Source organism: Nerophis ophidion, linkage group LG14, assembly GCF_033978795.1.
Source record: "Nerophis ophidion isolate RoL-2023_Sa linkage group LG14, RoL_Noph_v1.0, whole genome shotgun sequence".
Classification (NCBI taxonomy): domain Eukaryota; kingdom Metazoa; phylum Chordata; class Actinopteri; order Syngnathiformes; family Syngnathidae; genus Nerophis; species Nerophis ophidion.
In genome coordinates, this window is record NC_084624.1 from 49,035,337 (window position 1) to 49,053,156 (window position 17,820).

At 42.6% G+C, this 17,820-nt stretch overlaps 1 protein-coding gene across 3 annotated transcripts in view; it reads right to left on the reverse strand.

The window, feature by feature from the left end:
- LOC133568785 (mitogen-activated protein kinase kinase kinase 20-like) overlaps nt 1-17,820 on the reverse strand; it is a 55,534-nt gene that overhangs the window by 19,122 nt on the left and 18,592 nt on the right. For all 3 annotated transcript variants that reach the window (XR_009809677.1, XM_061920919.1, XM_061920918.1), the window contains exons 4-9: nt 16,211-16,276; nt 12,655-12,683; nt 12,432-12,569; nt 10,893-10,979; nt 2,496-2,570; nt 2,316-2,422 (exon numbers count right to left, since the gene is read on the reverse strand). Coding sequence is in view for 2 of the 3 variants with exons in the window: in XM_061920919.1 (XP_061776903.1) it covers nt 2,316-2,422; nt 2,496-2,570; nt 10,893-10,979; nt 12,432-12,569; nt 12,655-12,683; nt 16,211-16,276 (502 nt within the window). In the remaining variant the exon portion in view is untranslated. The remainder of the gene's footprint in view (nt 1-2,315; nt 2,423-2,495; nt 2,571-10,892; nt 10,980-12,431; nt 12,570-12,654; nt 12,684-16,210; nt 16,277-17,820) is intronic.

Sequence of the window (17,820 nt, forward strand, 5' to 3'; positions counted from 1 at the left end):
CCCTTGTCTTTCTCCCTCCTTTCCCCTTGTCTTCCTCCCTCCTTTCCCCTTGTCTTCCTCCCTTCATGCCCCTTGTCTTCCTCCCTCCTTTCCCCTTGTCTTCCTCCCTCCTTTCCCCTTGTCTTCCTTCCTTCATGCCCCTTGTCTTCCTCCCTCCTTTCCCCTTGTCTTCCTCCCTCCTTTCCCCTTGTCTTCCTTCCTTCATGCCCCTTGTCTTTCGCCCTTCCTTCATGCCCCTTGTCTTCCTCCCTCCTTTCCCCTTGTCTTCCTCCCTTCATGCCCCTTGTCTTCCTCCCTCCTTTCCCCTTGTCTTCCTCCCTCCTTTCCCCTTGCCTTCCTTCCTTCATGCCCCTTGTCTTTCTCCCTCCTTTCCCCTTGTCTTCCTCCCTCCTTTCCCCTTGTCTTCCTCCCTTCATGCCCCTTGTCTTCCTCCCTCCTTTCCCCTTGTCTTCCTCCCTCCTTTCCCCTTGTCTTCCTTCCTTCATGCCCCTTGTCTTCCTCCCTCCTTTCCCCTTGTCTTCCTCCCTCCTTTCCCCTTGTCTTCCTTCCTTCATGCCCCTTGTCTTTCGCCCTTCCTTCATGCCCCTTGTCTTCTTCCCTCCTTTCCCCTTGTCTTCCTCCCTCCTTTCCCCTTGTCTTCCTCCCTTCATGCCCCTTGTCTTCCTCCCTCCTTTCCCCTTGTCTTCCTCCCTCCTTTCCCCTTGTCTTCCTTCCTTCATGCCCCTTGTCTTTCGCCCTTCCTTCATGCCCCTTGTCTTCTTCCCTCCTTTCCCCTTGTCTTCCTCCCTCCTTTCCCCTTGTCTTCCTCCCTTCATGCCCCTTGTCTTCCTCCCTCCTTTCCCCTTGTCTTCCTTCCTTCATGCCCCTTGTCTTTCGCCCTTCCTTCATGCCCCTTGTCTTCCTACCTTTGTGCCCTTGTCTTCCTCCCTTTGTGCCCCTCGTCTTCCTCCCTCTAGCGGAGCCAGGACCACGGGGGGAGCAGAGGAATCTGGTGTGGACACTTAGCCCAGGTCTTAATATAGACTGAAGCAGAGGACAGAGTCAGCCCTCCTGAGCTTTGCAGGCCTCATAGACTGTGTGAGCCTTGCAAGAGGTAGAACTTCTACTTTTGTCTCCTGGAAAGTCTCTACTGTGAGATCAAACAATGGCACCCACAAACAAAAATTGCCACAGGAAACAATGGAACTATCATTAATCCCTACCAAGGTAAAATTGTCACTATGTCTGTATTAACTGTATTAACTGTACATTTCATAGTTACCAAGGATCCTCAGATTGGTCCATATTTTCCCAACAGGCAATTATATATATATATATATATATATACATATATATATACATATATATATATATATATATATATATATATGTATATATATATATATATATATATTTATTGTGTGTGTGTGTATATATATATATATATATATATATATGTGTGTGTGTGTATATATATACACGTATATACACGCACACAAATATACATATACACACACATATATATACACAAACATAAATATATATACACACATACATATACACACACACATATGTAAATAATATATATATGAATACTATATATTTAAATTATTTACATATATGTAAATAATAATTATGTAAATAATATATATGTACATAATTATTTATACGTAAATATATATATATATATATATACATATATATATATATATATACATACATATATATTATATATAAAGTGGGGCAAAAAAGTATTCATGGATGATACAGCAGAGGATTGGGAGAATGCCATGTGGTCAGATGAAACCAAAATATAACTTTTTGGTATAAACTCAACTTGTCGTGTTTGGAGGAAGAAGAATACTGAGTTGCATCCCAAGAACACCATACCTACTGTGAAGCATGGGGGTGGAAACATCCTGCTTTGGGGCTGTTTTTCTGCTAAGGGGACAGGACGATTGATCCGTGTTAAGGAAAGAATGAATGGGGCCATGTATCCTGAGATTTGGAGCCAAAACCTCCTTCCATCAGTGAGAGCTTTGAATGGTTGACCAAATACTTATTTTCCACCATAATTGACAAATAAATTATTTAAAATTCCTACAATATGAATTCCTGGATTTTTTCCCCACATTCTGTCTCTCCCAGTTGAAGTGTACCTATGATGAAAATTACACACCTCTGTCATCATTTGAAGTGGGAGAACTTGCACAATCGCTGGCTGACTAAATACTTTTTTGCCCCACTGTATATATATATCCATCCAATTTCAATATATATACATATATAATTTGTGTGTGTATTTATATATGTATGAATATAAAATGTGTGTTTACCTCCACTGGTCCTTGTTATGTAGAAAGGAGTTGCACTGCTCAGGTAGCCTACTGTCGTTAGCCATGGTCTCCAAGGTTACCAGCACCTGTTTAAACTGTGGACGTTCCTGAGAACAAAAACATTTAAAATAAACATCTTTTTTTATGGATGTTCTGATAGGTTTCAATAAATCAGTTTACCTTTGGCTCGGCTTGCCAACACTTCCTCATCAGCTCTGCAAAACTTGCTGGACAGCTGGTGGGGATGGTCAGCCTCTGCAGACAACACCATCACAAGGTTGCTGTTACAAAGTTCTGGTTCTGCATTTTCATTTGATTGCATCTTCTCAGGGGACATAAAAGGTGGATGTGATTTAGAGTAGTCCGAGTACAGCTTGTATGGCAGGTGTGTTTCTCACATGATGGAATGAATGCATGACTTCCTCTGTGACCAATACTTCCCCTGGTGGTGGAGCATGATGACTCTTGGAAAACATATTTACAACATATATACTTTTTTTGTTTGTGTGTTGTTGTTTTTTTACAAAAAATGCCAACAAATTCAATATGAATACTATTCATATATACACTATATTGCCAAAAGTATTTGGCCACCGGCCTTGACTCACATACACACTTGCCAACCCTCCTGGATTTTCCGGGAGACTCCCGAAATTCAGCACCTCTCCTGAAAACCTCCCGGGACAAATTTTCTCCTGAAATTCAGGCGGAGCTGGAGGCCACGCCCCCTCCAGCTTCATGGACCTGACTCAGCAATGTTGTGACCCTCTTAAACAGGACAATATTGCCATCTACTGTACATAGAATAAAATTTACTTTATTGATCCCTGGGGGAATTTCAGCACCACAGCTCGCTCACAATAAACAATGATAATAATAAATAATAAAATATATATAATACATGAATAATATAAATATATTCTACATTTAAGTGCAGTCAAGGAACATGCATTAGGGAGTCTGTTCTGAAGCCCACAGTAAAGAGACGTAACTTCATCACGTGGCCTGGTTATGGACTCCAACCCAATATATTACACCGTCGACGAGCAAAATGAAGAAATACGCTTGCAAGTTCCAAAACGAATGGAAACAAGAATTTCAGTTTATCCAGGAGAGTTGGAAGGAGAAGGGGTATGTTGCCTGTAAATTTTCTAGAGCAGACTTCTCCAATGAACACGGTGGCCGAATGGATATACTCAGTCATGAACGGCCAGCGAAGCCCAAAGCGTCCGCAGCGCAGCATCCTTCACAACCCAGTATTATGGGCCACCTCGCAAAATGGAGACCCGATGGTGTAACTTATGCTGAGACAAAGATGGCTAGGTTGATAGCTGGAAGCAACATCCCCTTCTCATTTGCGGATGTCTACAACAAATCCGTGAAGGCAGATGGCAGAACAAAGGTTACTCAAATAGTGAAAGATAAGTGTTGTTGTTTTTGTTTTTTTAGTAACCAGCAAGCACGGTACAGTTAGTAGAACAACTGTGTTTTTATTACTGTGTATTAGATAGGTGCCGTCGGAAATTCAACTATTTCTTTTAATTAGATATTTAAGAAAATAAATATATATAGCTAGACTTCACTGTAAGTCAAGTATTTCATACATACATATATATTTATGAAATAATCGAGTTGGTGAATTATACTCTTCCCCTCTTAACCATGCCCCCCGGCCCAACCACGCCTCCGCCCCACCCCCGACCACACACCCCCACCCCCACCTCCCGAAATCGGAGGTCTCAAGGTTGGCAAGAATGCTCACATATGAAGTAGAAGTGCCATCCCATTGCTAACCCCTAGGGTTCAATATGATGTGGGTCCACCTTTTGTAACAACTACAGCTTCAACTCTTCTGGGAAGGCTGTCCACAAGGTGGCGGAGTGTTCATAGCAATTTTCCACCATTCTTCAAAAAGCACATTGGTGAGGTCACACACTGATGTTGGTGGAGAAGGCCTGTCTCTCAGTCTCCGTTCTAATTCATCCCAAAGGTGTTTTATCGGGTTCAGGTCAGGACTTTGTGCAGGCCAGTCAAGTTCATCCACACCAGACTCTGTCATCCATGTCTTTATGGACCTTGCTTTGTGCACTGGCACACAGTCATGTTGGAAGAGGAAGGGGCCTGCTCCAAACTGTTCCCACCAGGTTGGGAGCATGGAATTGTCCAAAATGTTTTGGTATCCTGGAGCATTCAGCAACCCCACACCATAATTCCTTCTCCACCAGTTTTCACACTGCGCACAATGCAGTCCGAAATGTAGCATTCTCCTGGCAACCTCCAAACCCAGACTGGTCCATCAGGTTGCCAGATGGAAAAGCGTGATTCATCAGTCCAGAGAAGGCGTCTCCACTGCAGTCCAGTGGAGACGTGCTTTACACCACTGCATCCCACGCTTTGCATTGGACTTGGTGATGTATGGCTTAGATGCAGCTGCTCGGCCATGGAAACCCATTCCATGAAGCTCTCTGCGTGCTGTACGTGGGCTAATTGGAAGATGACATGAAGTTTGGAGCTCTGTGGCAAGTGACTGTGCAGCAAGTCTTTGCACTATGCGGACCTCTCTGTCAGTTTACCTGGCCTACCACTTCCTGGCTGAGTTGCTGTTGTTCCCAAACTCTTCACTTTCCTTATAATATAGTCGACTTTGGAATATTTAAGAGCGAGGAAATGTCACGGCTGGATTTGTTGCATAGGTGGCATCCTATGACAGTTCCACGCTGGAAATCACTGAGAGCGGCCCATTCTTTCACAAATGTTTCTAGAAACAGTCTCCATGCCTATGTGCTTGATTTGATACACCGGGCCAAGTGATTAGGACACCTGGTTCTCAACATTTGGATGGGTGGCCAAATACTTTTGGCAATACAGTGTATACATACAATATATATATTTATGTGTGTTTATACAAGACTGTCTCAGAAAATTAGAATATTGCGATATAGTCCTTTATTTTCCGTAATGCAACTAAAAACATGAAGATGTCGTACATTCTGGATTCATTACACATCCACTGAAATATTGCAAGCCTTTTGTTATTTTAATACTGCTGATTATAGCATACAGCTTAAGAAAACTCAAAAATTTGAATATTTCCTCAGACCAAATAAAAAAAAAAAAGATTTATAACAGCAAAACAAAATTAAACATTTGAAAATGTCAATTAGTGCACTCAGTACTTGGTTGGGAATCCCTTTGCAGGGATTACTGCATCAATGCGGCGTGGCATGGAGGCAATCGGCCTGTGGCATTGCTGAGGTGTTATGGATGCCCAGGATGCTTCAATAGCGGCCTTTAGCTCATTTGCATTATTGGGCCTGGTGTCTTTCAGCTTCTTCTTCACAATAACCCACAAATTACATTCATTATTGGTTTCAGAGTCGTTTATAATGAATGTAACTGTCGCAAGAAACCTGATTGCCCTCTCAACGGAAGGTGCTTACAGACATCAGTCGTTTACCAAGCAAAGGTAACACGCAAGGACATTAACACATCCGACACGTAAGTAGGATTAACCGAAGGAGCGTTCAAAACAAGATGGAATAATCACAACGCCTCCTTTAGAAACCAGACTTTGCGGAATTCTAGAGAACTCAGCAAACACATTTGGAACCTCAAAGACAACAATGTTGAATATTCAATAACATGGCAAATTCTTGCATCCAGCACACCTTACAACAGTGGTAATAAAAGATGCAACCTATGCTTAAAAGAGAAACTGTTTATTATATATCATCCAGATCTATCATCCCTCAACAAGCGCAGTGAAATCATTTCAACATGCCGCCACAGACGGAAACACCTCCTAGGTAACACATGAGCCAATCACCACACCCTACGCCTGCTTGTACCCACCCACTCTGTGCCCTATATAAACCATTGTATGTGAATGCTTCCATTAAAATCTCCTGATGATTGAGGGAACTCCTCATGAAACAGATCTGTAGAGATGAAGTAGTCTTGTGATTTTTTCCCACACCTACATATTGCGCTCTACCACGGTATCGAGCACTATTCTCTGGATAATCCAATCAAGACATATATATATATATATATATATATATATATATATATATATATATATATATATATATATATATATATATATATATACACATACATACATATACATATATAATATTTCTTCTATCCTTTAATCCTTGTTCCAAAATGTTGGTGCTGTATGTGAATTCAGTATTAATGAATGTGTTACTTTCTGAGAAATGTATGAGAGCAGTGTGCGCCTGTGCCTTTAAAGGTGGTGTCTGTTGCCAAGCGACGTTAGCGAGGGTTTCAGCTGAACTCCATTTGTTAGCTGTAGCAGTTAGCAGCTGCAGGAGTTCCGGTGCGGGCACGACGGCCATGCACCAAGGTAAATGTGGCGAAGCCGGGCGGTGGCACGCCGCACCTGCTGCAAACGGACGTAACAAAGGCACATGAAAAGATACCGGTATGGCGGTATTGTCTAGAATATATGTAAAATATAGCAGTATTAAGTGTAATAGCACTGCTGTAATATATTGTCTAGAATATATGTAAAATATAGCAGTATTAAGTGTAATAGCACTGCTGTAATATATTGTCTAGAATATATGTAAAATATAGCAGTATTAAGTGTAATAGCACTGCTGTAATATATTGTCTAGAATATATGTAAAATATAGCAGTATTAAGTGTAATAGCACTGCTGTAATATATTGTCTAGAATATATGTAAAATATAGCAGTATTAAGTGTAATAGCACTGCTGTAATATATTGTCTAGAATATATGTAAAATATAGCAGTATTAAGTGTAATAGCACTGCTGTAATATATTCTGTAATATTTTAGGCTCTTGTGAGGTGATTTACTGCTGATGCAGAAGTTCTGCAGCCTTTACAAGTAACGCCACACATGAATGAGTGCAGATGAAAGCATGCAGCACATGGAAACTCTTTTCTCTGGGGATTCATCCCAAAATATCTGTGTGAAGAGTAAGATCAAGTAGAGGGTCAGGAGGGTGCTGGGCCAGGCAGTGGACACTGGGAGAGAGGCCAGGGAGTTATTTAGGGAGAGAATGTGGAGATGAGCCAACAGCTACATGGGAATCATGTTCTGTGCCTCGTTTGTTGGCCTCATCATGTGTGTGTTCAATGTTTGTTGGCCCCATCATGTGTGTGTTCAATGTTTGTTGGCCCCATCATGTGTGTGTTCAATGTTTGTTGGCCTCATCATGTGTGTGTTCAATGTTTGTTGGCCCCATCATGTGTGTGTTCAATGTTTGTTGGCCTCATCATGTGTGTGTTCAATGTTTGTTGGCCTCATCATGTGTGTGTTCAATGTTTGTTGGCCTCATCATGTGTGTGTTCAATGTTTGTTGGCCTCATCATGTGTGTGTTCAATGTTTGTTGGCCTCATCATGTGTGTGTTCAATGTTTGTTGGCCTCATCATGTGTGTGTTCAATGTTTGTTGGCCTCATCATGTGTGTGTTCAATGTTTGTTGGCCTCATCATGTGTGTGTTCAATGTTTGTTGGCCTCATCATGTGTGTGTTCAATGTTTGTTGGCCCCATCATGTGTATGGTCAATGTTTGTTGGCCTCATCATGTGTGTGTTCAATGTTTGTTGGCCTCATCATGTGTGTGTTCAATGTTTGTTGGCCCCATCATGTGTGTGTTCAATGTTTGTTGGCCTCATCATGTGTGTGTTCAATGTTTGTTGGCCCCATCATGTGTGTGTTCAATGTTTGTTGGCCTCATCATGTGTGTGTTCAATGTTTGTTGGCCCCATCATGTGTGTTTTCAATGTTTGTTGGCCTCATCATGTGTGTGTTCAATGTTTGTTGGCCCCATCATGTGTGTGTTCAATGTTTGTTGGCCTCATCATGTGTGTGTTCAATGTTTGTTGGCCTCATCATGTGTGTGTTCAATGTTTGTTGGCCTCATCATGTGTGTGTTCAATGTTTGTTGGCCTCATCATGTGTGTGTTCAATGTTTGTTGGCCTCATCATGTGTGTGTTCAATGTTTGTTGGCCTCATCATGTGTGTGTTCAATGTTTGTTGGCCTCATCATGTGTGTGTTCAATGTTTGTTGGCCTCATCATGTGTGTGTTCAATGTTTGTTGGCCTCATCATGTGTGTGTTCAATGTTTGTTGGCCTCATCATGTGTGTGTTCAATGTTTGTTGGCCTCATCATGTGTGTGTTCAATGTTTGTTGGCCTCATAATGTGTGTGTTCAATGTTTGTTGGCCTCATCATGTGTGTGTTCAATGTTTGTTGGCCTCATCATGTGTGTGTTCAATGTTTGTTGGCCTCATCATGTGTGTGTTCAATGTTTGTTGGCCTCATCATGTGTGTGTTCAATGTTTGTTGGCCTCATCATGTGTGTGTTCAATGTTTGTTGGCCTCATCATGTGTGTGTTCAATGTTTGTTGGCCTCATCATGTGTGTGTTCAATGTTTGTTGGCCTCATCATGTGTGTGTTCAATGTTTGTTGGCCTCATCATGTGTGTGTTCAATGTTTGTTGGCCTCATCGTGTGTGTGTTCAATGTTTGTTGGCCTCATCATGTGTGTGTTCAATGTTTGTTGGCCTCATCGTGTGTGTGTTCAATGTTTGTTGGCCTCATCATGTGTGTGTTCAATGTTTGTTGGCCTCATCATGTGTGTGTTCAATGTTTGTTGGCCTCATCATGTGTGTGTTCAATGTTTGTTGGCCTCATCATGTGTGTGTTCAATGTTTGTTGGCCTCATCATGTGTGTGTTCAATGTTTGTTGGCCTCATCATGTGTGTGTTCAATGTTTGTTGGCCTCATCATGTGTGTGTTCAATGTTTGTTGGCCTCATCATGTGTGTGTTCAATGTTTGTTGGCCTCATCATGTGTGTGTTCAATGTTTGTTGGCCTCATCATGTGTGTGTTCAATGTTTGTTGGCCTCATCATGTGTGTGTTCAATGTTTGTTGGCCTCATCATGTGTGTGTTCAATGTTTGTTGGCCTCATCATGTGTGTGTTCAATGTTTGTTGGCCTCATCATGTGTGTGTTCAATGTTTGTTGGCCTCATCATGTGTGTGTTCAATGTTTGTTGGCCTCATCATGTGTGTGTTCAATGTTTGTTGGCCTCATCGTGTGTGTGTTCAATGTTTGTTGGCCTCATCATGTGTGTGTTCAATGTTTGTTGGCCTCATCGTGTGTGTGTTCAACGTTTGTTGGCCTCATCATGTGTGTGTTCAACGTTTGTTGGCCTCATCATGTGTGTGTTCAATGTTTGTTGGCCTCATCATGTGTGTGTTCAACATTTGTTGGCCTCATCATGTGTGTGTTCAATGTTTGTTGGCCTCATCATGTGTGTGTTCAATGTTTGTTGGCCTCATCGTGTGTGTGTTCAATGTTTGTTGGCCTCATCATGTGTGTGTTCAACGTTTGTTGGCCTCATCATGTGTGTGTTCAATGTTTGTTGGCCTCATCATGTGTGTGTTCAATGTTTGTTGGCCTCATCATGTGTGTGTTCAATGTTTGTTGGCCTCATCATGTGTGTGTTCAATGTTTGTTGGCCTCATCATGTGTGTGTTCAATGTTTGTTGGCCTCATCATGTGTGTGTTCAATGTTTGTTGGCCTCATCATGTGTGTGTTCAATGTTTGTTGGCCCCATCATGTGTGTGTTCAATGTTTGTTGGCCTCATCATGTGTGTGTTCAATGTTTGTTGGCCTCATCATGTGTGTGTTCAATGTTTGTTGGCCTCATCATGTGTGTGTTCAATGTTTGTTGGCCTCATCATGTGTGTGTTCAATGTTTGTTGGCCTCATCATGTGTGTGTTCAATGTTTGTTGGCCTCATCATGTGTGTGTTCAATGTTTGTTGGCCTCATCATGTGTGTGTTCAATGTTTGTTGGCCTCATCATGTGTGTGTTCAACGTTTGTTGGCCTCATCATGTGTGTGTTCAATGTTTGTTGGCCTCATCATGTGTGTGTTCAATGTTTGTTGGCCTCATCATGTGTGTGTTCAATGTTTGTTGGCCTCATCATGTGTGTGTTCAATGTTTGTTGGCCTCATCATGTGTGTGTTCAATGTTTGTTGGCCTCATCATGTGTGTGTTCAATGTTTGTTGGCCTCATCATGTGTGTGTTCAATGTTTGTTGGCCTCATCATGTTCTGTGCCTCGTTTGTTGGCCTCATCATGTGTGTGTTCAATGTTTGTTGGCCTCATCATGTGTGTGTTCAATGTTTGTTGGCCTCATCATGTGTGTGTTCAATGTTTGTTGGCCTCATCATGTGTGTGTTCAATGTTTGTTGGCCTCATCATGTGTGTGTTCAATGTTTGTTGGCCTCATCATGTGTGTGTTCAATGGCTGCAGTCAGGTGAAAGAGCAGCAACACACTGAACGGTGCTGCTTATCTTTCTTGTCCCTCTCACCAGAGTTGTGTTGCTCTACTTGTGTATCCATCACAAGAACACACACGTGACATCGCCACTAAAAATACACAAGCAGCTTTAGCAGCTCACAGTGGAAAGCATGAGAGCATCGCATTGTTGCTGCAGCCTCCTCAAACTCTACTCCGCATGTTCTTCGCCTGTGTGTGTGTGTGTGTGTGTGTGTACCTCTTGTTTCTCCACCACCAGCCATGCAACCTGCAGTCCTTCAAAGCCCTTGAAAGGAACTTCTCGAGTCAGCATCTCCCACAGCACCTGCTCAGTTACAAAGAGTGTCGTCAATGCTTGTTTGTGATTGGTTCCAGGCAGTCATGTGACTCCTTCAACCGATGTGATTGGAAGGAGGAGCCCAGGCCATTGGAAGGTGAGCGGGGATGTTTTGGATGAATTGTACTTGTCAGTGTCGTAGTAGTAGTGGGCGTGGTCACATGACTCTGTTTCACCAAGCCAAAGTCAACACTAGTGACTCCCTTCACCAATCAAAGGGCGCCTGGCAGTCACATGACTACTTTTTACTTTCACTTCAGTCATATTCCTCCAAGGTAGCAGTACTCATGAAACTCCGATAAAGGCAACATTTGCTTAGTTTGTAGAGGTTTTAGTAAACCTCAGTGCCAGGATGTTGCAGAGTTTATTCACATGGCATCAAGGTAACAATTTACTATTGCCCTCCAGAAGATTTATGCCCACCAAAAAAGGGGGGATTGTTTTATGACCCCCCCAAGAAGTGGGTGTGGCCTCCATGGACCTACTAGATAAGGGGGGCTAGTGGGGGATTGATTAATAACCCCGGAAGTGGGCATGGCCTAAACCGGAAACAGGAAGTATACATCATTTTAATTTGGTAGTTTTTTGCAAGCTATCCGTCTTACTCTTGTCAGCCTCTAGGAGTCATAAATCATTAAGGACTACAATAAAAACGGCGGATAGCTTGCAAAAAAATACTAAATTTAAAAGGCTGTTTCCGGTTTTAAGCCACGCCCCCTTCCGCTAACCCCCCTCAACAGGTGGGTCCATGGAGGCCACGCCCGTCAGAATAATTGTATCTAAGTTAACACAAAACTTTGTGTTTCAATGAGTTCCCCGGAAAGCAAACAAAACCTGTGCTTGATCTTACCGATCAAAAGGCTTGTAAAACTCCACCGTGTAGGATGGGAAGCGACATGAAGGTGTCGATTTCTTTGATGTATTGTAATCCACAGGAGGATTTTGTATTGACCCAAGATCTACAAAGCGGAGAGGCAGCAGGACCTGACCCCCCTCCAGGTACCGTTTCTTTGAACTTTTTTGTAACCAAAGGCAATGGCTGTTTATGACCCCCCTTCCTTTAGAAACAACTGTTGCCATGTAATCAGGGAAAGTCCAAATAAAAGAGGAGGCGTTCAATCTTTCGTCAGAGCGTGGTGGAAGACTGTACAAAGACTACAGCCCAGATGTTTCTCCTCAATTGAGCTAAATTGAATTCTGTCTCTGTTTAATTCCTTGCTTCTTTGTCTGTTTAATAGATGTCATCAGTGTTTGAACCTGACAGCCCACTTTGGTGGGGGTCACTTCCGGTCATAAAACAATCATCCACATGCCCCACTAGCCCCCATTTTTTGTTGGGCCTAAATCTTCTCCCTCCTGCAACTGACAAGTGTGTAGACATGAGAGTCAACATGCAGAAATATAAGTCATGATGCTAACATTTGCGAGTGCAGGACTCACCACGCCGTAGGAGTAAGTGTCACACGTCTCAGAGACGGGCAGGCTCTGGATGACCTCAGGAGCCATCCAGGGAAATGTGCCCACCACCGTCATGTGGGTGGTGTGGCACAAGAACTTTGATGCACCAAAGTCACAAATCTGCAAGGGCAGATAAATAAAAAAAAACAGCAGTTGAGCCACTTGACAGACTTGTTTGAACAACAGTTGGACTTCTCCAACTCACCTTCAGCACTCTGTCTGCTGTCATGACCACTGCAAGAAACAACATGTTACACGCTGCATTACCATTGTGGAACTACACACTACACACTACACACAGTGCTGCATTACCATTGTGGGACTTCACACTACACACTGTGCTGCATTACCATTGTGGGACTACACACTACACACTGTGCTGCATTACCATTGTGGGACTACACACTACACACTGTGCTGCATTACCATTGTGGGACTACACACTACACACACTGCTGCATTACCATTGTGTGACTTCACACTACACACTACACACTACACACAGTGCTGCATTACCATTGCGTGACTTCACACTACACACACTGCTGCATTACCATTGTGTGACTTCACACTACACACTACACACACTGTGTTGCATTACCATTGTGTGACTTCACACTACACACTACACACAGTGCTGCATTACCATTGTGTGACTTCACACTACACACTACACACACTGCTGCATTACCATTGTGTGACTTCACACTACACACTACACACACTGCTGCATTACCATTGTGTGACTTCACACTACACTCTACACACACTGTGTTGCATTACCATTGCGTGACTTCACACTACACACTAAACGCAGTGCTGCATTACCATTGTGTGACTTCACACTACACACTACACACACTGTGTTGCATTACCATTGCGTGACTTCACACTACACACTAAACGCAGTGCTGCATTACCATTGTGTGACTTCACACTACACACTACACACACTGTGTTGCATTACCATTGTGTGACTTCACACTACACACTACACACACTGTGTTGCATTACCATTGTGTGACTTCACACTACACACTACACACACTGTGTTGCATTACCATTGCGTGACTTCACACTACACACTAAACGCAGTGCTGCATTACCATTGTGTGACTTCACACTACACACTACACACACTGTGTTGCATTACCATTGTGTGACTTCACACTACACACTACACACACTGTGTTGCATTACCATTGTGTGACTTCACACAACACACTAAACGCAGTGCTGCATTACCATTGTGTGACTTCACACTACACACTACACACAGTGTTGCATTACCATTGTGTGACTTCACACTACACACTACACACAGTGTTGCATTACCATTGTGGGACTTCACACTACACACTACACACAGTGTTGCATTACCATTGTGGGACTTCACACTACACACTACACACACTGCTGCATTACCATTGTGTGACTTCACACTACACACTACACACAGTACTGCATTACCATTGTGTGACTTCACACTACACACACTGCTGCATTACCATTGTGTGACTTCACACTACACACTACACACTACACACACTGCTGCATTACCATTGTGTGACTTCACACTACACACTACACACACTGCTGCATTACCATTGTGTGACTTCACACTACACACTACACACACTGCTGCATTACCATTGTGTGACTTCACACTACACACAGTGCTGCATTACCATTGTGTGACTTCACACTACACACTACACACACAGTGCTGCATTACCATTGTGTGACTTCACACTACACACTACACACTTCACACTACACACTACACACACAGTGTTGCATTACCATTGTGTGACTTCACACTACACACTACACACACTGTGTTGCATTACCATTGCGTGACTTCACACTACACACTAAACGCAGTGCTGCATTACCATTGTGTGACTTCACACTACACACTACACACACTGTGTTGCATTACCATTGTGTGACTTCACACTACACACTACACACACTGTGTTGCATTACCATTGTGTGACTTCACACTACACACTACACACACTGTGTTGCATTACCATTGCGTGACTTCACACTACACACTAAACGCAGTGCTGCATTACCATTGTGTGACTTCACACTACACACTACACACACTGTGTTGCATTACCATTGTGTGACTTCACACTACACACTACACACACTGTGCTGCATTACCATTGTGGGACTACACACTACACACACTGCTGCATTACCATTGTGTGACTTCACACTACACACTACACACTACACACAGTGCTGCATTACCATTGCGTGACTTCACACTACACACACTGCTGCATTACCATTGTGTGACTTCACACTACACACTACACACACTGTGTTGCATTACCATTGTGTGACTTCACACTACACACTACACACAGTGCTGCATTACCATTGTGTGACTTCACACTACACACTACACACACTGCTGCATTACCATTGTGTGACTTCACACTACACACTACACACACTGCTGCATTACCATTGTGTGACTTCACACTACACTCTACACACACTGTGTTGCATTACCATTGCGTGACTTCACACTACACACTAAACGCAGTGCTGCATTACCATTGTGTGACTTCACACTACACACTACACACACTGTGTTGCATTACCATTGCGTGACTTCACACTACACACTAAACGCAGTGCTGCATTACCATTGTGTGACTTCACACTACACACTACACACACTGTGTTGCATTACCATTGTGTGACTTCACACTACACACTACACACACTGTGTTGCATTACCATTGTGTGACTTCACACTACACACTACACACACTGTGTTGCATTACCATTGCGTGACTTCACACTACACACTAAACGCAGTGCTGCATTACCATTGTGTGACTTCACACTACACACTACACACACTGTGTTGCATTACCATTGTGTGACTTCACACTACACACTACACACACTGTGTTGCATTACCATTGTGTGACTTCACACAACACACTAAACGCAGTGCTGCATTACCATTGTGTGACTTCACACTACACACTACACACAGTGTTGCATTACCATTGTGTGACTTCACACTACACACTACACACAGTGTTGCATTACCATTGTGGGACTTCACACTACACACTACACACACTGCTGCATTACCATTGTGGGACTACACACTACACACACTGCTGCATTACCATTGTGTGACTTCACACTACACACTACACACAGTACTGCATTACCATTGTGTGACTTCACACTACACACACTGCTGCATTACCATTGTGTGACTTCACACTACACACTACACACTACACACACTGCTGCATTACCATTGTGTGACTTCACACTACACACTACACACACTGCTGCATTACCATTGTGTGACTTCACACTACACACTACACACACTGCTGCATTACCATTGTGTGACTTCACACTACACACAGTGCTGCATTACCATTGTGTGACTTCACACTACACACTACACACACAGTGCTGCATTACCATTGTGTGACTTCACACTACACACTACACACTTCACACTACACACTACACACACAGTGTTGCATTACCATTGTGTGACTTCACACTGCACACTACACACTACACACACAGTGTTGCATTACCATTGTGTGACTTCACACTGCACACTACACACTACACACACAGTGTTGCATTACCATTGTGTGACTTCACACTGCACACTACACACTACACACACAGTGTTGCATTACCATTGTGTGACTTCACACTGCACACTACACACTACACACACAGTGTTGCATTACCATTGCGTGACTTGAGGTCTCTGTGGATGACTTTGATGGGAGCTTCTGCATGGAGGTAATGCATCCCTGCAGGGAAGAATAACTTTTAGTTTATAAACACACACTTAGCTTAGCTACAACTAATTACTACTATAAAAAACATCCTAAATATAGTTGTGGCTTGTGCAGCCCTTTGAGACATTTGTAATTAAGAGCTGTTAAAGTAAACTTTGATTGATTGACTGATTTAACGTCGTTATTGATGTCTTTGTAAACTGTGTCTGAACAAGGACAAATCAGGTGAGCGCGAGAATGCCTGATATCACGTCACAGCATAAGATATATACAGTGATATCAACATATTCAGTCTTCCCACGCTACAACATGTTGTATCAATGTCTGCTTTAAAGGACATGTATGTAGAATCAACGTATCAATGTCAGTTTTAAAGGACATGTATGTATAATTAAGGTTGTATCAATGTCAAATTTTATTTTATGTAGAATTAATGTTAATGTTAAGGTTGCAATGATTGTCACACACACTAAGTGTGGTGAAATTTGTCCTCTGTATTTGACCCATCCCTTTGATCACCCCCTGGGAAGTGAGGGGAGCAGTGGGTTAACTCATTTTTGGTGATTTAACCCCAATTCCAAGCCTTGATGCTGAGTGCCAAACAGGGAGGCAATGGCTCCCATTTTTATAGTCTTTGGTATGACTCGGCCGGGGTTGAAACTCCCAACCTACCCATCTCAGGGCGGACACTCTAACCACTAGGCCACTGAGTAGGTGAGTAATGTTGTATCAATGTCAATTTTAAAGGACATGTATGTATAATCAATGTCAATGTCAATGTCAATTTTAAAGGACATGTATGTAGAATTAATGTTGTATCAATGCCAAGTTTTAAAGGCCATGTATGTGTGCCTGCTGGGTTATCACAAAGCAGAGCAGAACATTACTGGAAGGACACAGAGAAGACCAACACTAGTGGTGGGAAGATACATGAGAAGGTTAACCGATTGCAAAAAAAACCTCCTACGTGTTTGATGGAACTTTTATTTAATTTGAAGATGTGTAGCAAAGGCTGCATCTTCTGTTTTTAAAGGTGTCCTGTGTGAAGTTGTGGGAACATACATGGGTAAGTTAAGCTATTGGCGGCAAAAATATTTAAAAAAATCATATAACGCCTGTCTTTGACAGAAATTTAGCTCAATGTTGGGCTGGGTTGGTAGAGCAGCCATGGCAGCAAAATGAGGGTTCCAGGTTCAATTCCCTTGGGGAAGACACCTAACCACCTGGTCCCAGTGCCACCCACACTGGTTTAAGTCCAGCTTAAAGATGATAATGGGTTTCACCAAGTAAAACGGATGTAGACAAAAAAATAGACAAAGAAATATGATGCAATTCCATTTTAAAATGTGTAGCGAAGCCTGCCTCTTTTTTCTTTAAGCTGTCCTCTGTGAAGTGGTTGGAATATACATGGGTAGATTATCATATTTGTTGCAACAAGAAAAACACATGAAAAGACTGTCTGAGAGAACTTTAGTTGAAATTTAAGATGTGTAGCGAGGCCTGCTTCTTTTTATATTTGACAAAGATGTCCTCTGTGAAGTTGTGGGCAGTAAGTG